This window comes from Trematomus bernacchii, unplaced genomic scaffold (genome assembly GCF_902827165.1).
Source record: "Trematomus bernacchii unplaced genomic scaffold, fTreBer1.1, whole genome shotgun sequence".
Lineage (NCBI taxonomy): Eukaryota > Metazoa > Chordata > Actinopteri > Perciformes > Nototheniidae > Trematomus > Trematomus bernacchii.
Genome location: NW_022987507.1, coordinates 1 through 23,348, shown reverse-complemented (window position 1 = coordinate 23,348; position 23,348 = coordinate 1). Strand labels below are relative to the sequence as shown.

Sequence of the window (23,348 nt, the reverse complement as noted above, 5' to 3'; positions counted from 1 at the left end):
TCCCAACTGCACGCCTCGGGACCCTGACCAAGCGTCGCTCCTGGACGTTTAGGGAGTGAGAGTGTGTTGGATAAACACATTGATACACACGTTATACACACGTAACAACGTGTTAAATACATCAATACACACTTTCTGTGGGGATGTTGAGTTGTCTGTGGTGATGTTGAGTTTGAGTCTGTGATTTAAAGTTTTCTGTCAGTAGTTTAATGCTGTTATTGTTTCCTGTCGTTGAACAGATATGTGTTTACATTCATTTACACGTTTGAGGCCACGGTAAAAGTCTTCTCCAGAGGTTTCTGTATGGGGAAATTCACCTTCCTGAAGGACCCGTGGAACTGGCTGGACTTCATGGTCATCAGCATGGCGTAATACACAATACTACACTGATATACACTGTGATACACAATGCTACAGAGCGATACAATGATATACACTGTGATACACAATGCTACAGAGCGATACAATGATATACACTGTGATACACTGTAATATATAGTGATACTCTGTAATACACTGTGATACACTGTGATACACTGTGATACACTGTGAAACACTGTAATACAAAGTGATATACAGTAATATACTGTAATACACTATAATACACTGTGATATACTGTGATACACTGTCCAAATACATAACAGTACACCATTAAACACACACTTACTCACCCCCAGAAGTTCATCAGAGTACTTCTTGTCCATGTATCGCAGGTACCTCACTGAGTTCGTGGATCTGGGAAACGTATCTGTGCTGAGGACATTCAGAGTCCTCCGAGCACTGAAGACCATCACCGTGATCCCCGGTGTGTGTGTGTGTGTGTGTGTGTGTGTGTGTGTGTGTGTGTGTGTGTGTGTGTGTGTGTGTGTGTGTGTGTGTGTGTGTGTGTGTGTGTGTGTGTGTGTGTGTGTGTGTGTGTGTGTGTGTGTGTGTGTGTGTGTGTGTGTGTTCGTCCCAGTGCGTGTGACTCATCGTTAACTCTGATTGGTCAGGTCTGAAGACCATAGTGGGAGCTCTGATGCAGTCGGTGAAGAAGCTGGGTGACGTGATGATCCTGACGGTGTTCTGCCTCAGCGTCTTCGCTCTGATTGGTCTGCAGCTCTTCATGGGAAACCTGCGGCAGAAGTGTGTCCTGATCCCCCCCCAGTTCATCAACCATACGTCTGACATCGGACAGGGTTACGATGTCAATGACACTAACGTCAACAATACAGGAAGTGGCTTTGATTACCATGAGTACATCAACAACCCAGGTATAAATACTTTTACTTCAGCAGTATTACCACAAGTCAGCAGTTTACTCTACAGTGATGCACAGAGTCTGTATCCTTGGTTCTACCAGGGACTGTGGGGGTGCGATAATGATTCCTTATAATATATCCAAAGGGAAGCAGGTATGTGTTGGACAGAATAACACCAGATCAGAACCCTGAGGGACTCCGTGATACACACTGATAGTACAAAGCATTAAAACCAGAGGGGATCCTGAGCAACATGTTCCAGGTTTATCATCGGAGGGGCAAGACAATGCTTTAAAGTCACATGACCTTCTGGGTCACATGATGTCTGAAACCAGCTCTTCGTTCTGTCTGTCTCTACCTGTCTGTCTGTCTGTCTCTACCTGTCTCTCTCTCTGACAGACAACTACTACTTCCAGTCGGGTCAGCTGGATGCCCTGCTGTGTGGAAACAGCTCCGATGCCGGGTACGTGACCACACCGCTGCTTTAATACTTATATTTATAATAACTTACGTCACATTACATAGCATTTAGCTGGCACTTTTATTTAAAATAAACCAAACAAATTAAAACTAAGGACAATAATAATAATAATGACAGATGGTGTGTTCAGGGATAATAGTAGATGGTGTGTTCAGGGATAATAGTAGATGATGTGTTCAGGGATAATAGTAGATAGTGTGTTCAGGGGTATTATTAATGACAGATGGTGTGTTCAGGGATAATAGTAGATGGTGTGTTCAGGGATAATAGTAGATGGTGTGTTCAGGGGTATTATTAATGACAGATGGTGTGTTCAGGGGTATTATTAGCCTGTTAAGCCCGAGAGCCTCCGGTACCGGGGGCTGCAGGTTTTTTTGCACAAAACTGTGTCTCAGGGCTTCTTAACATTTATGAAACTATTAATGTTCCATACTCACTTAACGGGAAGAAACTCAGCAAACTGACGATATGAACCATTTTTACCGAAACAAAACACAAGTCTCACAAGAAGCGTCTAAATGAGCCCTGAGCGAAAAAATGCTACGCACTTAGCACAGAACTCACGGTAAAAATACCCTTATTACTTATCGTAACTGCACATACAAGATATCGATTAGCAAGCTGAGATTCCACAGATTCCAGAAATATAGCGATCAGAACTCGCGACAGGGGATGCGAAAACAGACATCACAACACGTAGCATTACGGAGCATTCATGTGACATCGTCTTACCTTAGCTGTTGTTCTGATCAAAAGTCGTGTTTAATGGCATTAAAACGATAAAAATGCTGCTGAAGGATAATCTAATGGTTAATCCAATGTGTCCGTGTCACTTTGAAATGATTTCTGATAATCTATCCTTCCATTTTTATGTCAATAACGGAGATTTCATATTAGCTGCTATGATAGCCACCAGAGTGTATCGCAGCTTCCGGTTCCGGGGTATTCTGGCTGCGCATCACTCATTCACCAATGGGTAATGTTTAGGTGGATTTCAGGAACTTCCCCTCGATTCTATTGGCTCTAACGGTTAAAAAGAGATGTCAATCATCAAAATCGAACGAGGGGGGCCAGAGATATGGAAATTGCACCCAAATGACCCCAGAAGTGTTTTTTTTTGCTAAACCTCTCTAAAAAGGTCAAATGCAGTGGCGAGCCGTGACTTTTATACCTAGGCCCTCTCACCCTCTGTATGTGTTAAGTAAATAAAGTTGCCTTGCCTTGAATGAAATTCACGCAACTCTTAACCTGTTAAGCCCTGAGCCTGTTTTTCAGGTCTCAGGCTCGAAAATGACATTCCCAGAACAAATGACCATATCTTCCCTTCTAAAAGGGTTACATTAATAAACTTGTTTCTCAAAGTAATGATAAACCTGTGAGTTGGATGTAGAAAAGTCAGAATCAATATAGATGTTTTTTATTTTAAAGAAAAAAAAAAAGAAAAAAAAACTGTAAATTATAGTGTCCGTCCAAAAAATATGTTTTACTTATAGTGAAAACTACCCTTGGATGATGGGATGGTAGACTAAAAGCTTTAGGAATCCAAAGTACAACATATAATAAGTACCCTGTATCAAGATTGATGCAAAACAAGTGACATTTGACCTTTTTAGAGAGGTTTAGCAAAAAGAAACCACTTCTGGGGTCATTTGTGTGCATTTTCCATATCTCTGGCCCCCCTTGGTCGATTGTGATGGTTGACACCTCTTTCTGACCGTTAGAGCCAATAGAATCGAAGGGGGAGTCCCCCACACACACATATGGTAAAAAAAAAAGTGGGGGCTTCGCACATGCAGTTTTGCATCAGAGCGAACCTACACTCTAGCTCTGACATCTGGAAACGGAAAAGCAGTTTTATTGCTTATGGATTATCAGAAATCATTTCAAAGGGACACAGACACATTGGATTAACCTATGGATTAACTTCAGCAGCGTTTTTATCGTTTTAATGCCATTGAAGACCACTTTTGACCAGACTACGACACAGGTAAACCATGTTAGCGTTTTTAGCTACCTAGCGTCACATGTTTTGATGTCTGTTTTTGTTTATAAAGTGGCGAGTTCGTATCATAGAGTGATAATGTATGTACCCATCGATTCTGTGTCACCTCACGATGTGAATTGATGTGTTGGATGTGCAGAAAAGATAAATAATAAGGTTCTATGAGTGATTTTTGGTGCAGTAATCCATTGCTCATTCAGAGGCTCAGCGTTAGCATTGTGGGTTTTATTTAAAAAAAAAAAAAAAATGATCAGTTAGATGAGTTTCTTCCCGTTACATGGATATAAAACATTCATAGTTTATTAAATGAACATGCCCTCAGACACTGTTTCCTGCAAGATGTTGCAGGAGGGCCCCGGTACTGGGGTCTCTCGGGCTAAACAGGTTAATATTAGATACTAATAATAATAATAGCTTGCATTTATATAGCGCCTTTCAAGGGACCCAAGGTCGCTTTACAGTAATAGGGCAAAAACAAACATAACAAAACAAAAGTCAGACAGACAAAACAACAGATCGATTAGGGGCCGAAAGCCTTGGCAAACAGATGGGACTTGAGGGCCCTTTTGAAGGCGTCAAGTGTGGGGATGTTGCGAATCTCCGCAGGGAGAGCGTTCCAGAGGGTGGGGGCTGCCACACTGAAGGCTCTGTCCCCGAAGGTTCGCAGTTTGGTGCGGGGGGTGGTAAGCAGGCCAGAGTCTGAGGACCGCAGGTTCCGGGGTGGGGCATGTGGGTGAAGGATGTCCGATAGGTACTGGGGGGCAAGGGCATGGAGGGACTTGTAGGTAAGGAGGAGTACTTTGTAAGATATACGGGACTTGACCGGCAACCAGTGTAGGTGGATGAGGGTGGGAGTGATGTGCTGCCACGGCTTTGTGTGTGTGAGTACCCTAGCAGCACAGTTTTGGACATACTGGAGCCTGTCCAGGGTTTTTTTGGGAACCCCGAACAGGACACCATTGCAGTAGTTCAAGCGGGTGGTGACAAATGCATGTACTAGGGTTTCGGCAACCGACTCCGAGAGTGATGGTTGGAGTCTGGCAATGTTCCTCAGGTGGAAAAAGGCCGATTTGGTCACAGATTTGACGTGGGAATGGAAGGAAAGGGTGGAGTCAAGGATGACACCCAGGTTGCGGGCTTCAGGAGATGGGGAGATGGACTGTGTGTTTGGCTCATTTTCCATCCGAAAAACACATCGTCTACCTGTCCTGTACCACTTGTTATGACTTCTCTCTCTTGCATATTCCGTTAAGACCCACCCCATCTCACTCCTCGTGCTGAAACCTACCAATCAGAGTAGGGGCGGGTCTTCACAGAATACGTTTGGGGAACAAAATCAAGCTTTTTAAAAGGCGAGTGGATTTTGGAAGGCAGTGAGTGCGGATCAAGTTATTATGGTAAAACTAAAGAAAAATATAACTAAAAAAATATTTTAAAAATATATATTAAAGAAAATGTTTGTTTTTTTAATGTTTTTAAATATTATTTTGTAGAATATTGGATCACATCACTCCTGTTCTGAAGTCTTTACACTGGTTCCTCACTAACACTAAGAAAGTGGATCAGTCCTGTTCTGAAGTCTTTACACTGGTTCCTCACTAACACTAAGAAAGAGGATCAGTCCTGTTCTGAAGTCTTTACACTGGTTCCTCACTGACACTAAGAAAGAGGATCAGTCCAGTTCTGAAGTCTTTACACTGGTTCCTCACTCACACTAAGAAAGTGGATCAGTCCAGTTCTGAAGTCCTTACACTGGTTCCTCACTAACACTAAGAAAGAGGATCAGTCCAGTTCTGAAGTCTTTACACTGGTTCCTCACTGACACTAAGAGAGTGGATCAGTCCAGTTCTGAAGTCTTTACACTGGTTCCTCACTGACACTAAGAAAGAGGATCAGTCCAGTTCTGAAGTCTTTACACTGGTTCCTCACTGACACTAAGAGAGTGGATCAGTCCAGTTCTGAAGTCTTTACACTGGTTCCTCACTGACACTAAGAGAGTGGATCAGTCCAGTTCTGAAGTCTTTACACTGGTTCCTCACTGACACTAAGAAAGTGGATCAGTCCAGTTCTGAAGTCCTTACACTGGTTCCTCACTGACACTAAGAAAGTGGATCAGTCCAGTTCTGAAGTCTTTACACTGGCTTCCTGTGTGTCAAAGAATATATTTCAAAATACTGCTGCTGGTTTATAAAGCTTTGAATGGTTTAGGCCCAAAATACATTTACTGCTAAATGATGAACCATCCAGAACTCTCAGGTCTTCAGGGACTGGTCAGCTTTCTGTCCCCAGAGTCAGAACTAAACATGTTAAAGCAGCGTTCAGTTATTATGCTCCAAATATCTGGAACAAACTCCCAGAAACCTGCAGGTCCGCTGCAACGAAGACTACTTTTAAATCCAGGCTAAAGACTTTTATTTTTGCCGCCGCTTTTAATTGAACTATTCACATCTTAAACTGCACTGTCACTTTTATCCATGTATTTTTTCTTTTAATGTTTATTTTATTATCTTTGCTTTTTAATAACTGATTTTAAATGCCATTTTCTTAATGTCTTTCATTTTTTGTAAAGCACTTTGAATTGCCTTGTGTTGAAAGGTGCTGTATAAATAGACTTGCCTTGCCTTGCCTATATATATATATATATATATATATATATATATATATGTATTATATGTTATTGTTTGGATTCCTAAAGCTTTTAGTCCACTATCCCATCATTCAAGGGTGGTTTTCACTATAAGTAATGTTTTCATTTTTTGTACGGACACCATAATTTACATTTTGTTACTATGTTCAATCTGAATTTACTTTAAAATAAAAAAAATCTATATTGATTCTGACTCTTCTACATCCAATTCACAGGTTTATCATTGCTTTGAGAAAAAAGATTATTAAGTTATCCCTTTTAGAAGTGAATATATAGTCATCTGAGACCTCAGATGGGGTGTTCAGGGATAATAGTAGATGGTGTGTTCAGGGGTATTATTAATGGCAGATGATGTGTTCAGGGATAATAGTAGATTGTGTGTTCAAGGATAATAGTAGATGGTGTGTTCAGGGTATTATTAATGACAGATGGTGTGTTCAGGGTCTGTCCAGAGGGCTACGTGTGTCTGAAGGCTGGCAAGAACCCTAACTATGGATACACCAGCTACGACTCGTTCGGATGGGCCTTCCTGACTCTCTTCAGACTGATGACTCAGGACTTCTGGGAAAACCTCTTCCAGCTGGTCAGTGACTCCTGATAGGCTGAGGGCAGCAGGAAAGACCTACATGGTGTTCTTCGTGGTGGTGATGTTCCTGTCTGTCTCTCACCTGTCTGTCTCTCACCTGTCTGTCTCTGACCTGTCTGTGTCTCACATGTCTGTCTCTCACCTGTCTGTCTCTCACCTGTCTGTCTCTGACCTGTCTGTGTCTCACATGTCTGTCTCTCACCTGTCTGTCTCTCACCTGTCTGTCTCTGACCTGTCTGTGTCTCACATGTATGTCTCTCACCTGTCTGTCTCACCTGTCTGTCTCTGACCTCTCTGTCTCTGTCCTGTCTGCCTCTCACCTGTCTGTCTCTGACCTGTCTGTGTCTCACCTGTCTGTCTCTACCTGTCTGTCTCTGACCTGTTTGTCTCTCATCTGTCTGTCTCTACCTGTCTGTCTGCAGACCCTGAGGGCAGCAGGGAAGACCTACATGGTCTACTCTCCTGTCTGTCTCTCACCCGTCTGTGTCTCACTTGTCTGTCTCTCTCCCTGTCTGTCTCTCACCTGTCTGTCTCTACCTGTCCGTCTGCAGACCCTGAGGGCAGCAGGGAAGACCTACATGGTGTTTTTTGTGGTGGTGATCTTCCTGGGCTCCTTCTACCTGATAAACCTGATCCTGGCCGTGGTGGCGATGGCGTACGCTGAGCAGAACGAGGCGACGCGGGCCGAGAACCAGAAGAAGGAGGATGAGTACCAACAGATCCTGGACCTGCTGAGGACCAGGGAGGAGGAGGTGAGACACACACCTGTCTACCTGTCTGTTACCTGTACCTGTCTCTCTGTTACCTGTTTTTCTGTTGCCTGACCCTCCACCTGTCTCTTGTTACAGCAGGCAGCCTGCAGGGCAGCGCTCTCAGAGAAACAGGATTCAGAGAAGAACTCATCAGAGATAAAGAGCCATGAAGAAGAACACAATGTCATGGAAGGTAAACACACACACACACACACACACCCACACAAACATAAACACACAACATATCACCTGTCCTCAGACCTGCAGACACACAACATCTCACACACCACACAGGCTTCTGTTTAGTAAAAACTGACCCCCTGTTGTGTTTTCTGACCCCCTGCTGTGTTTACTGACCCCCTGCTGTGTGTATCAGACTTCGCTGAGGACCAGAGGCCATGTCCACCATCTTGGTACGTCTTCTCCGACGTCTTCCTGAAGTGGAACTGCTGTAGCTGCTGGCGGTGGCTCAAGCTGTGGCTCTACACCATCGTCATGGACCCGTTTGTGGACCTCGGGATCACCATCTGCATCGTCCTCAACACCGTCTTCATGGCCATGGAGCATTACCCCATGACGGAGGAGTTTGAGGAGCTGCTGAGCATTGGGAACCTGGTGAGTGGAAGGCAAGAGTCCCTTAGTATCTGCAGTCTCCCTGCAGGGGGCAGTAACATCTGTGTCCAGCAGGGGGCAGTAACATCTGTCTGTCTCCAGCAGGGGGCAGTAACATCTGTGTCCAGCAGGGGGCAGTAACATCTGTCTGTCTCCAGCAGGGGGCAGTAACATCTGTCTGTCTCCAGCAGGGGGCAGTAACATCTGTCACCAGCAGCCTGATGACCTCTAATTTCTGACCTCTGATTTCTGACCCCTGATTTCTGACCTCTAATTTCTGTCCTCTCTCAGGTATTCACAGGGATCTTCACGGCGGAGATGGTGCTAAAGCTTCTGGCCATGGACCCCTACTACTACTTCCAGGTTATACTTCCTGTTGTTCATCAGACTTCTTGTTGTTCAGCAGACTTCGGCCCAATTCCAAACCACCCCTACACCCTACCCCTACACACTACCCCTCCGTTTGCTTGTTCGTGCGGAGGGTCCGCCACATTAAGTGCTGTTCCAAACCAACGAGTGTGGAGGGGGAGTGGGTTATCAAGCCCTCAAACAGCGAGTCTGCATCGGTCCTGACTTCATCTGCTGCACTACCTGACCGGACTCAACGCTGTTTGTGTCCGTCAGGAACAAAGCTGTTTACTAACAGTTCCGTCGAAACATTCACTGATAAACTGCACAACAAGAGCTATTTAATATCTTCATACAGATGTTGTCATGGTTACCTCATATTTGTAAATGTAAACTTTTACATTTACTCAGGTCTAGTCTAGAAAACGGTAAAAGTTGTGTATATTTACATGGACTTTTGCTAAAACGAAGCAGCTTATAAACATCAGATTTTAAAACAGAAATATGTTTACAAAAAATATATGCAATAAAAGATTTTTAGAGTTTTATTTATGTTATTTTTAATCCAAGAGATGCTGATTTGAAACCGACTGACTTCCTGTTGGTCAGTTGACGGGATCAGGGGTTTTCCCCTCGACAGAGAGTTCCCCTGCTGCTCTACTTGACCGACCAAATCTTTATTTACGTCTTTTTGTTTAACATCTGAGGTTTATAAGCTGCTTGGTTTTTGCAACAGTCTGTAAATATACAAAACTTGATGAGTCTGCCACGGAGTGGAAGTGGGTAGGGTGTGGTTTGGAATTGGGCCGAAGTCAGGACCGATGCAGACTCGCTGTTGGAGGCCAAAAGTAAATATATGTATTGTTTATTTAAACATGACTGATGACTGACAGCTGTTGCCATGGTTACAGGTGGGCTGGAACATTTTCGACAGCATCATCGTCACCATGAGTCTGGTGGAGCTCGGACTGGCCGACGTCCAGGGACTGTCTGTACTGCGCTCCTTCAGACTGGTCTGTACCTCTCTGTCTGTCTGTCTGTCTGCACTACTCTGACCTGTCTCTCCCCTGTCTCTCACCTGTCTCTCCCCTGTCTCTCCACTGTCTCTCCCCTATCTCTCCCCTGTCTCTCCCCTGCCTCTCACCTGTCTCTCCCCTGCCTCTCACCTGTCTCTCCCCTGTCTCTCCACTGTCTCTCCCCTATCTCTCCCCTGTCTCTCCCCTGCCTCTCACCTGTCTCTCCTCTGTCTCTCACCTGTCTCTCCCTTCTCCCCTGTCTCTCCCCTGTCTCTCCCCTGTCTCTCCCCTGTCTCTCCCCTGCCTCTCACCTGTCTCTCCCCTGTCTCTCCCCTGTCTCTCCCCTGTCTCTCCCCTGTCTCTCCCCTGTCTCTCACCTGTCTCTCCTCTGCCTCTCCCCTGTCTCTACCTGTCTCTCACCTGTCTCTCACCTGTCTCTCCCCTGTCTCTCACCTGTCTCTCAACTGTCTCCAGATGCGGGTCTTTAAGCTGGCTAAGTCATGGCCCACACTGAACATGCTGATAAAGATCATTGGTAACTCTGTGGGGGCTCTGGGGAACCTGACGCTGGTCCTGGCCATCATTGTCTTCATTTTTGCGGTGGTTGGGATGCAGCTGTTTGGGAAGAACTACAAAGAGTGCGTCTGCCGTATAGACAAGGACTGTGAACTCCCCCGATGGCACATGACGGACTTCTTCCACGCCTTCCTCATCATCTTCAGGGTCCTGTGTGGGGAGTGGATCGAGACCATGTGGGACTGCATGGAGGTCGCAGATCAGACCATGTGTCTCATCGTCTTCATGATGGTGATGGTCATCGGAAACCTGGTGGTGAGTCAGAAGAACTAAAGCTTAAGATTAGATTAAATGTTTTTTTATTGTCAGTCGGCGCAGTTACAGACATTGAAGATATAACCAGTTCACTACAGACTGGTGTTATGCAATAATGTCTTTGGGGGGAGCTGGTCCCGGGTCAGTCTAAACCAGCCCTCACTATTGGGGCTTTCACACCAACGCGGTTCCAGGGCCGGTTCGGAGCTAGAGCCTGAAAAGCACCGTTTTTTCCTGTTCACACCGCAGCGGAGCCGGCTCTAAGCTCCGAAACCCGGTGCTTTTCAAGCACCAAAAAATGGTGGGTCTAGAAGCAAGAACCGCTTACGTCGGAGGCGGGGCAGGGGCAGGGGTAGGGGCGGGATCAACCTGAGCAATAACAGTTAATGGCGAGTACGGCAAATGAAAGTTGTAACAAGCAGTAGCGCTGACCAAAGTGACGAAAGTATGATTAAAAGCAACACGATCATCGACCCGACGCCGTTGGGGAGAAAATCAGCGACATAAACGGTGACGTCATGATGCAGCAGCGGCAGCACCAGTCGTGCTCTGGGCGGTGTGAACAAAACGGGGGATGAAAATAAAAACCGGTTCCGAACCAGAAAAGCTCTAGCGCGTTGGTGTGAAAGGGGCATCTAAGAGGAGAGTCTTCAGTCTATAGCAGCAGAACTAGGAGCTGGTCAGCATCACTGTGCAATCAAAACCCGCGGCAGGGGAAGCAAACCCAGACATCACACGACGTAGCTTTACGGAGCAAAAAGGCAAATAGTCTTACCTTTGCTGTTTTTCTGATCAAAAGAAGAAGAGAATTGGGAGGGATGAAACCCTCTTTAATGGTCACACATGCAGAGCACACAGCACACACAGTGAAATGTGGCCTCTGCTTTTAACCCATCCTAGTACAAGGAGTCTAGTACTAGGAGCAGTGGGCAGCTATTGTACAGCGCCCGGCGAGCAATGGGAGTGGGGGGGAAGGGGGGTGTCCGGTGCCTTGCTCAAGGGCACCACGGCAGGGCAGGAGGTGAACTGGGACCTCTCCAAGTAGAAGTCCACACTCCATATTTAGGTCTGGTCGGGGACTTGAACCAGCGACCCTACGGCTCCCAGTCCAAGCCCCTACTGACTGACTTCAATGGCATTAAAACGATAAAAACGCTGCTGAAGGTTAATCCATAGGTTATTCCAATTTGTCTGTGTCACTTTGAAATGATTTCTGATAATCCATCATCAATAAGCCTAGTTTTCCGTTTTCAGAGCGTAACATCGCTTTCGGTTTGGGCAAACTGCGTGCACATCACTCTCATTCCTCAATGGTAACGTGTAGGTGGATTTAGGAACTTCCCCTTCGATTAGTTTGGCTCTAACGGTTCAAAAGAGGTGTCAATCACCGAAATCGACCAATGGGTTCCAGAGAACCGGCAAATCCACCCAAATGACCCCAGAAGTCGTTTTCTTTTCTAAATCCTGTTCTTGTTTCAGGTCCTAACTGTGTTCCTGTTCTTGCTTCAGGTCCTAACTGTGTTCCTGTTCTTGCCTCAGGTCCTAACTGTGTTCCTGTTCTTGCCTCAGGTCCTAACTGTGTTCCTGTTCTTGTTTCAGGTCCTGACTGTGTTCCTGTTCTTGTTTCAGGTCCTAACTGTGTTCCTGTTCTTGCTTCAGGTCCTAACTGTGTTCCTGTTCTTGCCTCAGGTCCTAACTGTGTTCCTGTTCTTGCTTCAGGTCCTAACTGTGTTCCTGTTCTTGCTTCAGGTCCTAACTGTGTTCCTGTTCTTGCTTCAGGTCCTAACTGTGTTCCTGTTCTTGCTTCAGGTCCTAACTGTGTTCCTGTTCTTGTTTCAGGTCCTAACTGTGTTCCTGTTCTTGCTTCAGGTCCTAACTGTGTTCCTGTTCTTGCTTCAGGTCCTAACTGTGTTCCTGTTCTTGCTTCAGGTCCTAACTGTGTTCCTGTTCTTGCTTCAGGTCCTAACTGTGTTCCTGTTCTTGCCTCAGGTCCTAACTGTGTTCCTGTTCTTGCTTCAGGTCCTGAATCTGTTCCTGGCCTTGTTGCTGAGCTCTTTCAGCGGGGATAATCTGGCGGCCCCAGAGGAGGAAGGAGAAAATAACTTGCAGATCTCCATAAACCGGATAAACAGGGCTGTGTCCTGGCTGAAGACGTGGGCCTTGGAACAGATCTGGACTTTAATGGGAAAGAAGAACCACGTGATCCCAGACCTCAGTGGTGAGGGCTTCTCTTTGTTTAAATGTGTGTCATGAGTCTGGATCCCAGATGAGGTCCTGATATACTGTGGTATTGTGATCTCTCTGTTAGTGAGGGATGAAGAGGAGGACCAGCAGACAAAGGACTCCTTGGATCTGACCTTCATCAACTCTGAACCCCTCGGCTGTAACCGTGGCAACCTGACCAGCAACTACCACAGCCTCCCGTTGCTAAGGGTCCCCATCGCCGAGGCCGAGTCAGACCTCGAGTCGCGGGACAACGACGACGAAGAGGAGGACGAAGAGGAGGACGAAGAGGACGACGAAGAGGACGACGAAGCGGACGACGAAGAGGAGGGCGAAGAGGACGACAAAGAGGGCTCCCAGGTAATTGTTACTCACCGGTACCGTTTCAGGCCTTCATCTGCATGTATATATATACATATATGTACTGTATACATATATGTATATATATGTAGTGTATACATATATATACACAGTATATATACACTACCAGTCAAAAGTTTGAACACACCTTCTCATTCTAAGTTCATTTCATTTCAAACCTTTATTTAACCAGATTGGTCCCATTGAGATCATAGATCAAGTTTGTTATTTATTTAAATGTTTTCTACTTTGTAGATTAATACTGAAGACACCAAAACTATGAAAGAACACATATGGAATTATCTAGTTAACTAAAAAGTGTTAAAAAAATCCAGAATATGATTTTTATTTTTAGATTCTTCCAAACAGCCCCTGTTGCCTTGATGACAGCTTTGCTCACTCTTGGCTTCTCTCAGTCAGCTTCATGAGGTCGTCACCTGGAATGGTTTTCTATTAACACGTGTGCCTTGTCAAGAGTCCATTTGTGGAATGACTTGCCTTCTGAATGTGTTTGAGAAGATCAGTTGTGTTGTGCAGAGGTAGGGTTTGTGCACAGTGGAAAGCCCTATTTGAGTACTGCTGTAATCCATATTATAGCAAGAACCACTCAACTCCAATAATACATCAGAGTTACCTCTGCTCAGAGGATCAATACCTCAGAGTTACCTCTGCTCAGAGGATCAATACCTCAGAGTTACCTCTGCTCAGAGGATCAATACCTCAGAGTTACCTCTGCTCAGAGGATCAATACCTCAGAGTTACCTCTGCTCAGAGGATCAATACCTCAGAGTTACCTCTGATCAGAGGATCAATACCTCAGAGTCACCAGCCTCAGAAACCACAAATTAAAGCACCTCAGATTAGAGCCGACATAAATGATCACTAGGGATGGGTACCGAGCCCCAGTATTAAACGGGCCCCGGGGCTGAATTATTAAAGACTGTGGTACCGTTAAGCTCCGACGTTATCGGTCATGTATTATGCTACACAAACATTATATTGCAGTTTTAGTGTCGTCAATTTTGTTTCCAATCCAGACGAGAGATCTCTCTCCCCCGTCTGTGTGCGAGGGGGCGGGGCAGTTTACACACACACGGCTGCTACATGCATGCAAGTTGCAACACACACACACGGCGGAGATGGCAGAGAGAACGCGCTCCAAAGTGTGGTTAAACGTTACCCGTCTCCATGTGGACAATGCTCGTTGCCAAAAGTGCAATAAGAGTTTAGCATGTCAGGGCGGTAACACGAGCAAATTGTCTAAACATCTTGCAAAACTGCACCACATTCAAACGGAGAAATGCACCGGGTTCGACTGTCTGTTAAAGTTTCAACTACAATGAAACAACCCTGGTGCTGTTTCTTTTGATGTGAAATATTATTTATATATTTTAAATAAAAAGCAATGTTAATTCTGTTTACAGTTCTGTCAAGACATTATTTAATATGATTTGTTAAACACAGTGTTGTTTCTTTTGATGTGAAATATTATTTATTTACTTTAAATAAAAAGCAATGTTAATTCTATTCATAATTTGTTTAGTTAATTTACCTTTTTCTTTTTCAAAAGAACCGATAAGAGTACCGTTAAAAAACTGGATCGATAAGCGGTATCGATAAAAGTAGTAGTACCGGCTTTGCTGGTGACACTGTTGGTGATTTATATTTATATAAAGAACTGATGTGTTTGCAGGGTGACGAGTCGTCGGTGTGCAGCACAGTGCAGAGACTCCCTGATGTTCAGGAGGAAGAGGAGGAAGAAGAGCATGATGAAAACACACCTGAGGACTGCTTCACTGACAGTACAAGCACACACACACACACACACACACACACACACACACACACACACACATACACACACACACACACACACACACACACACACACAACACACACACACACATACACACACACACACATACACACACACACACACACACATACACACACACATACACACACACACACACACACACACACACACACACACACATACACACACACATACACACACACATTTGTGTAACCGTTATATTCATTCAGAAATGATCAGGAAGGTGATTGGTGTTCTGAAAGAGGAAGCAGGGACCTGATGATCAGTGACGAGTTAAAATGAGTTCATGTGTTTCAGAGTGTTATGGCCGCTGTCCGTTCCTGGACATAGACACATCCGCGGGTCGAGGGAGGGTCTGGGCTGACGTCAGGAGAACCTGCTTCTTCATCGTGGAGCACAACTACTTCGAGACGTTCATCATCTTCATGATCCTGATGAGCAGCGGGGCTCTGGTGAGGATTATTAGATATTCTTATAAATTATTTTTGATTTATATACATTATATACATGATTGCACATAGTTAGATAGTACATTATTGAATATTGTTAGATCAATTATACATGATTATATAACTGATTGTAAGTTATTATACATTATTATCATATATATTCATGCATCTTGTCTTTCTACCTCAGCGTTGATGAAGGTCTGATTTGCATTTTGTTGGTTTTATTTTTACTTTGGGAAGCATGTATAAAATATTTTTTGAAACTCTGCTGCCTGGATGCTGATTGGTCTGTCTGATCTGATCCATGACTGAGCAGGTCAGATCTGATTGGTTCTCAGGAGTGCGTGCAGTGTGAATACTAACCTGTGGAGACAAGATGGCCGTCAGCGACCTCAGAGCTACTAACATGGCTAACAGTGGACTACATACATGGCTGATATTCTGATTACTAACATGGCTGCCTCATGTCACTCAGGTGAGATCTTTACAGATTCCTAATGAAACTCACGTTTCTGATAATTATCCTACTTTAGTTCAGCAGGATAATCTCCACATTTTAACACCACTTTATGATTTCTGAAGTAAGAAGCTAATGTTATATAAAGGAACTACAGCACGGTCACATGACTTCACGTCACCACCGCTAAGCTAATGGTGGCTAATATTAGGCTATAAAGGAACTACAGCACGGTCACATGACTTCACGTCACCACCGCTAAGCTAATGGTGGCTAATATTAGGCTATAAAGGAACTACAGCACGGTCACATGACTTCACGTCACCACCGCTAAGCTAAAGGTGGCTAATGTTGGGCTATAAAGGAACTACAGCACGGTCACATGATTTCACGTCACCACCGCTAAGCTAAAGGCGGCTAATGTTGAGCGTGATGGCGTTTAGTCGTCTCATTTAGACACTTGTTATCAACCTCTGTTTTTAAATCCATTGACGTAATTTATGTGGTAGAACAAAACGTTTAAATATCTTCAGCTTGTGTTAACCACAGACCTTATTTGAGGATAATAACCAAAAACACATTCAGAGAACCAATGACCTCCAGACCAGGGGACACGAAGTGATGACTCATGTCCAGGTTTTAGATCTCATAATGCTGACTCATGTCCAGGGTCTCCTTCCTGCACCTCTATATGGCCAGACTGCTGCATGGGGATGACTGTGTCTCTGTCCAGGCGTTCGAGGACATCTACCTGGAGCAGCGGCAGGTCATCAAGATGGTCCTGGAGTACGCAGACCAGGTCTTCACCTACGTCTTCGTGGTAGAGATGCTCCTCAAGTGGGTCGCCTACGGATTCAAGACCTACTTCACCAACGCCTGGTGCTGGCTGGACTTCCTCATCGTGGACGTAAGGATACCTGTCTGTCTCTCAGCTGTTTCTCTGCTGATGTCCTCACCTGTCTGTCTCTCAGCTGTTTCTCTGCTGATGTCCTCACCTGTCTGTCTCTCAGGTGTCTCTGGTGTCTCTGACCGCCAACATCCTGGGATACTCGGATCTCGGAGCCATAAAGTCTCTGAGGACGCTGAGGGCCCTGAGACCCCTGAGGGCCCTGTCCCGCTTCGAGGGCATGAGGGTGTGAACCTGTCTGTCTGACCCGTCTCTCTGACCCCCCCATGTCTATATGAACCTGTCTCTCTGACCCGTCTCCCCGCTTTCTCTCTGACCCGTCTCTCTGAACATGTCTGTCTGACCTGTCTATATGAACCCGTCTCTCTGAACCTGTCTGTCTGACCTGTCTATATGAACCTGTCTCTCTGACCCGTCTCCCCGCTTTCTCTCTGACCCGTCTCTCTGAACATGTCTGTCTGACCTGTCTATATGAACCCGTCTCTCTGAACCTGTCTGTCTGACCTGTCTATATGAACCTGTCTCTCTGACCCGTCTCCCCGCTTTCTCTCTGACCCGTCTCTCTGAACATGTCTGTCTGACCTGTCTATATGAACCCGTCTCTCTGAACCTGTCTGTCTGTGCTGTCTATATGAACCCGTCTCTCTGAACATGTCTGTCTGACCTGTCTATATGTCCCCCCAGGTGGTGGTGAACGCTCTGGTCGGGGCAATCCCCTCCATCTTCAACGTGCTGCTCGTGTGTCTGATCTTCTGGCTGATCTTCAGCATCATGGGGGTCAACCTGTTCGCAGGGAAGTTCTATTACTGTTTCAACGAGACGTCTGAGGAGAAATTCCTGCCGGAGGATGTTAACAACCGCAGCGAGTGTCTGTCTCTGATGGAGGCCGGCAGCCAGGTGCGCTGGAAGAACGTCATGGTGAACTACGACAACGTGGGGATGGGATACCTGTCGCTGCTGCAGGTGGTGAGTCATCACAGGTGAAATAGGAAGTGAGTCATGAAAGGTGAAAAAGGGTGTGAGGGTTAGGGTTAGGGTAAGTGAACCCCCAGTGAACCCCCAGTGAACCCCAAACCCCCCAGTGAACCCCCATGAACCCCCAGTGAACCCCAAACCCCCCAGTGAACCCTGAATCCCCCAGTGAAACCCCAAACCCCCCAGTGAACCCTGACTCCCCCAGTGAACCCTCAGTGAACCCCCAGTGTGTTTCCTCTCACAGTTGGTTTGATGTTTGGTTTTCAGCTGCTGTTCCTCTCTTCCAGGCCACCTTTAAAGGCTGGATGGACATCATGTATGCAGCGGTGGATTCCAGAGATGTCAGTACACACACACACACACACACACACACACACACACACACACACACACACACACACACACACACACAAACTCATGTACTATACTAATGTGTGTTTGTGTGTGTGTGTGTGTGTGTGTGTGTGTGTGTGTGTGTGTGTGTGTGTGTGTGTGTGTGTGTGTGTGTGTGTGTGTGTGTGTGTGTGTGTGTGTGTGTGTGTGTGTGTGTGTGTGTGCAGGTCGAGTCCCAGCCGAAGTACGAGGAAAATCTGTACATGTACATTTACTTCGTCATCTTCATCATCTTTGGCTCGTTCTTCACTCTCAACCTCTTCATCGGAGTCATCATCGACAACTTCAACCAGCAGAAATCTAAGATACGTTTCATAAAAGTATTTATTTATTTTATATATGTTATATTCCCTGTATTTACTCTCTGATAATGTGAGGTCACTGTTGTGTTTCTGGTCTTCACATGGGTGGGACAGACCTTTTCATGACGGAGGAACAGAAGAAGTATTACAATGCGATGAAGAAGCTGGGCTCCAAGAAGCCTCAGAAGCCCGTCCCCCGCCCGGAGGTGAGCTCACTTCCTGTTTTAAGGTTGTACTTCCTGTTCATTTGTTTTAGGGTTTTACTTACTGTCCCACTGTTTTAAAGTTTTACTTCCTGTCCCTTTGTTTCAAGGTTTAACTTCCTGTCCCACTGTTTTAAAGTGTACTTCCTGTTTCTGATGCCGACTGTCTCTCCAGAACAAGTTTCAGGCGCTGGTGTTTGACCTGGTGACCACGCAGTTCTTCGACATCTTCATCATGGTGCTGATCTGCCTCAACATGGTGACGATGATGGTGGAGACAGACGAGCAGAGCGAGGACAAGGAAGTCATCCTGTACTGGGTCAACCTGACCTTCATCATCGTCTTCACCGGGGAGTGCAGTCTGAAGTTGGTGGCGCTGCGGCATCACTACTTCTCCGTGGGCTGGAACATCTTCGACTTTGTGGTCGTCATCCTGTCCATCGTAGGTGAGTGCTGAGGTCATCCTGTCCATCGTAGGTGAGTGCTGAGGTCATCCTGTCCATCGTAGGTGAGTGCTGAGGTCATCCTGTCCATCGTAGGTGAGTGCTGAGGTCATCCTGTCCATCGTAGGTGAGTGCTGAGGTCATCCTGTCCATCGTAGGTGAGTGCTGAGGCCAACTGGTGAGGTCATCTGGTGATATCATCCTTCAGTCTTGTGTCGTCGCCTTGGTTACGCTTATCTTTTGGGGTTTTATTTCCTGTAAATACTTAAAATAAAGTTGTATTTCAGTTTGATTGACTGTTCCTGCACAACAAAACCCTGAACACCTTCTGATGCAACTCTCCCCCCCCCCCTGCAGGCCTCCTCCTCGCTGACATCATAGAAAAATATTTTGTTTCGCCCACACTCTTCCGAGTGATCCGATTGGCTCGTATCGGCCGAGTGCTCCGTCTGATTCGTGGAGCAAAAGGGATCCGGACGCTGCTGTTTGCCCTGATGATGTCACTTCCTGCCCTGTTTAACATTGGCCTCCTCCTCTTCCTCATCATGTTCATCTTCTCCATCTTCGGCATGTCTAACTTCGCCTACGTGAGGAAGGAGGGGATGATCGACGACATGTTTAACTTCGAGACGTTTGGGAACAGTATGATTTGTCTGTTCATGATCACCACCTCTGCCGGCTGGGACGGGCTGCTGATCCCCATCATGAACACGCCCCCCGACTGCGACCCCGACGTGGAGCACCCGGGCTCTCCGGTCAGGGGAGACTGCGGCAGCCCGGGGATGGGCATCGTCTTCTTCACCACCTACATCATCATGTGCTTCCTCGTGGTCGTCAACATGTACATCGCCATCATCCTGGAGAACTTCAACGTGGCCACTGAGGAGAGCTCGGACCCGCTGTGCGAGGACGACTTTGAGATGTTCTACGAGACCTGGGAGAAGTTCGACCCCGACGCCTCGCAGTTCATACAGTACAGGTGAGGACAGGTCGTACAGGGGAGGACAGGTTGTACAGGTGAGGAAAGGTCATACAGGTGAGGACAGGTCATACAGAACAGGTGAAGACAGGTCGTACAGATGAGGACAGGTCGTACAGGTGAGGACAGGTCGTACAGGTGAGGACAGGTCATACAGAACAGGTGAGGACAGGTCGTACAGAACAGGTGAGGACAGGTCGTACAGGTGAAGACAGGTCGTACAGGTGAGGACAGGTCGTACAGGTGAGGACAGGTCGTACAGGTGAGGACAGGTTGTACAGGTGAGGACAGGTCATACAGTACAGGTGAGGACAGGTCTTACAGAACAGGTGAAGACAGGTCGTACAGGTGAGGACAGGTCATACAGTACAGGTGAGGACAGGTAATACAGTACAGGTGAGGACAGGTCATACAGTACAGGTGAGGACAGGTAATACAGTACAGGTGAGGACAGGTCATACAGTACAGGTGAGGACAGGTAATACAGTACAGGTGAGGACAGGTAATACAGTACAGGTGAGGACAGGTCATACAGTACAGGTGAGGACAGGTCTTACAGTACAGGTGAGGACAGGTCATACAGTACAGGTGAGGACAGGTCGTACAGGTGAGGACAGGTCATACAGTACAGGTGAGGACAGGTCGTACAGGTGAGGACAGGTCCTACAGTACAGTGAGGACAGGTCTACAGGTGAGGACAGGTCATACAGTACGGTGAGGACAGTCATACAGTACAGGTGAGGACGGCGTAAGGTGAGGACAGGTCATACAGTACAGGTGAGGACAGGTCGTACAGGTGAGGACAGGTCATCAGTACAGGTGAGGCAGTCGACAGGTGAGGACAGGTCATACAGTACAGGTGAGGACAGGTCATACAGTACAGGGGAGGGCAGGTCTTACAGAACAGGTGAAGACAGGTCGTACAGTACAGGTGAGGACAGGTCATACAGAACAGGTGAGGACAGGTCATACAGGTGAGGACAGGTCATACAGAACAGGTGAGGACAGGTCGTACAGGTGAGGACAGGTCATACAGTACAGGTGAGGACAGGTCGTACAGGTGAGGGACAGGTCATACAGTACAGGTGAGGACAGGTCGTACAGGTGAGGACAGGTCATACAGTACAGGTGAGGACAGGTCATACAGTACAGGTGAGGACAGGTCGTACAGGTGAGGACAGGTCATGCAGTACAGGTGAGGACAGGTCGTACAGGTGAGGACAGGTCATACAGTACAGGTGAGGACAGGTCTTACAGAACAGGGGAGGGCAGGTCTTACAGAACAGGTGAAGACAGGTCGTACAGTACAGGTGAGGACAGGTCTTACAGAACAGGTGAGGACAGGTCATACAGAACAGGTGAGGACAGGTCATACAGTACAGGTGAGGACAGGTCTTACAGAACAGGTGAGGACAGGTCATACAGAACAGGTGAGGACAGGTCATACAGTACAGGTGAGGACAGGTCTTACAGTACAGGTGAGGACAGGTCGTACAGGTGAGGACAGGTCATACAGTACAGGTGAGGACAGGTCGTACAGGTGAGGACAGGTCATACAGTACAGGTGAGGACAGGTCGTACAGGTGAGGACAGGTCATACAGAACAGGTGAGGACAGGTCATACAGTACAGGTGAGGACAGGTCTTACAGAACAGGTGAAGACAGGTCATACAGGTGAGGACAGGTCATACAGTACAGGTGAGGACAGGTCGTACAGGTGAGGACAGGTCATACAGTACAGGTGAGGACAGGTCGTACAGGTGAGGACAGGTCATACAGAACAGGTGAGGACAGGTCTTACAGTACAGGTGAGGACAGGTCGTACAGGTGAGGACAGGTCATACAGTACAGGTGAGGACAGGTCGTACAGGTGAGGACAGGTCATACAGAACAGGTGAGGACAGGTCATACAGTACAGGTGAGGACAGGTCTACAGAACAGGTGAAGACCGGTCATACAGGTGAGGACAGGTCATACAGTACAGTGAGGACAGGTCGTACAGGTGAGGACAGGTCATACAGTACAGGTGAGGACAGGTCGTACAGGTGAGGACAGGTCATACAGAACAGGTGAGGACAGGTCTTACAGTACAGGTGAGGACAGGTCGTACAGGTGAGGACAGGTCATACAGTACAGGTGAGGACAGGTCATACAGTGACAGGTGAGGACGGTCATACAGTACAGGTGAGGACAGGGTCTACAGTACAGGTGAGGACAGGTCTTACAGTACAGGTGAGGACAGGTCATACAGTACAGGTGAGGACAGGTCTTACAGTACAGGTGAGGACAGGTCATACAGTACAGGTGAGGACAGGTCGTACAGTACAGGTGAGGACAGGTCTTACAGTACAGGTGAGGACAGGTCATACAGTACAGGTGAGGACAGGTCGTACAGGTGAGGACAGGTCATACAGTACAGGTGAGGACAGGTCATACAGTACAGGTGAGGACAGGTCTTACAGTACAGGTGAGGACAGGTCCTACAGGTGAGGACAGGTCATACAGTACAGGTGAGGACAGGTAATACAGTACATGTGAGGACAGGTCGTACAGGTGAGGACAGGTCATACAGTACAGGTGAGGACAGGTAATACAGTACAGGTGAGGACAGGTCATACAGTACAGGTGAGGACAGGTCATACAGTACAGGTGAGGACAGGTCTTACAGAACAGGTGAGGGCAGGTCTTACAGAACAGGTGAAGACAGGTCGTACAGTACAGGTGAGGACAGGTCTTACAGAACAGGGGAAGACAGGTCGTACAGGTGAGGACAGGTCATACAGTACAGGTGAGGACAGGTCTTACAGAACAGGTGAGGACAGGTCATACAGAACAGGTGAGGACAGGTCATACAGTACAGGTGAGGACAGGTCTTACAGAACAGGTGAAGACAGGTCGTACAGGTGAGGACAGGTCGTACAGGTGAGGACAGGTCATACAGTACAGGTGAGGACAGGTCTTACAGGTGAGGACAGGTCATACAGTACAGGTGAGGACAGGTCGTACAGGTGAGGACAGGTCATACAGTACAGGTGAGGACAGGTCTTACAGTACAGGTGAGGACAGGTCGTACAGGTGAGGACAGGTCATACAGTACAGGTGAGGACAGGTCATACAGTACAGGTGAGGACAGGTCGTACAGTACAGGTGAGGACAGGTCTTACAGTACAGGTGAGGACAGGTCATACAGTACAGGTGAGGACAGGTCGTCCAGGTGAGGACAGGTCATACAGTACAGGTGAGGACAGGTCATACAGTACAGGTGAGGACAGGTCATACAGTACAGGTGAGGACAGGTCATAC

The 23,348-nt window shown here is 46.8% G+C and overlaps 1 protein-coding gene across 1 annotated transcript; it reads left to right on the top strand.

Moving 5' to 3' along the window:
• Nucleotides 1-293: 293 nt before the first annotated feature.
• Nucleotides 294-19,580, top strand: LOC117499207 (sodium channel protein type 4 subunit alpha B-like; the record flags this gene model as incomplete). Its single annotated transcript, XM_034151586.1, is given in 23 exon segments — nucleotides 294-368; nucleotides 715-806; nucleotides 994-1,254; nucleotides 1,642-1,705; nucleotides 6,814-6,955; nucleotides 7,510-7,710; nucleotides 7,807-7,903; nucleotides 8,087-8,325; nucleotides 8,614-8,685; nucleotides 9,582-9,683; nucleotides 10,161-10,517; nucleotides 12,537-12,735; nucleotides 12,826-13,100; nucleotides 14,794-14,902; nucleotides 15,235-15,389; nucleotides 16,577-16,750; nucleotides 16,854-16,976; nucleotides 17,435-17,716; nucleotides 18,013-18,066; nucleotides 18,286-18,423; nucleotides 18,522-18,626; nucleotides 18,799-19,069; nucleotides 19,424-19,580. Coding segments are annotated over 23 exon segments (3,734 nt in total), but the record flags the coding sequence as incomplete, so codon positions are not given.
• Between the last annotated feature and the right edge of the window lie 3,768 nt (nucleotides 19,581-23,348).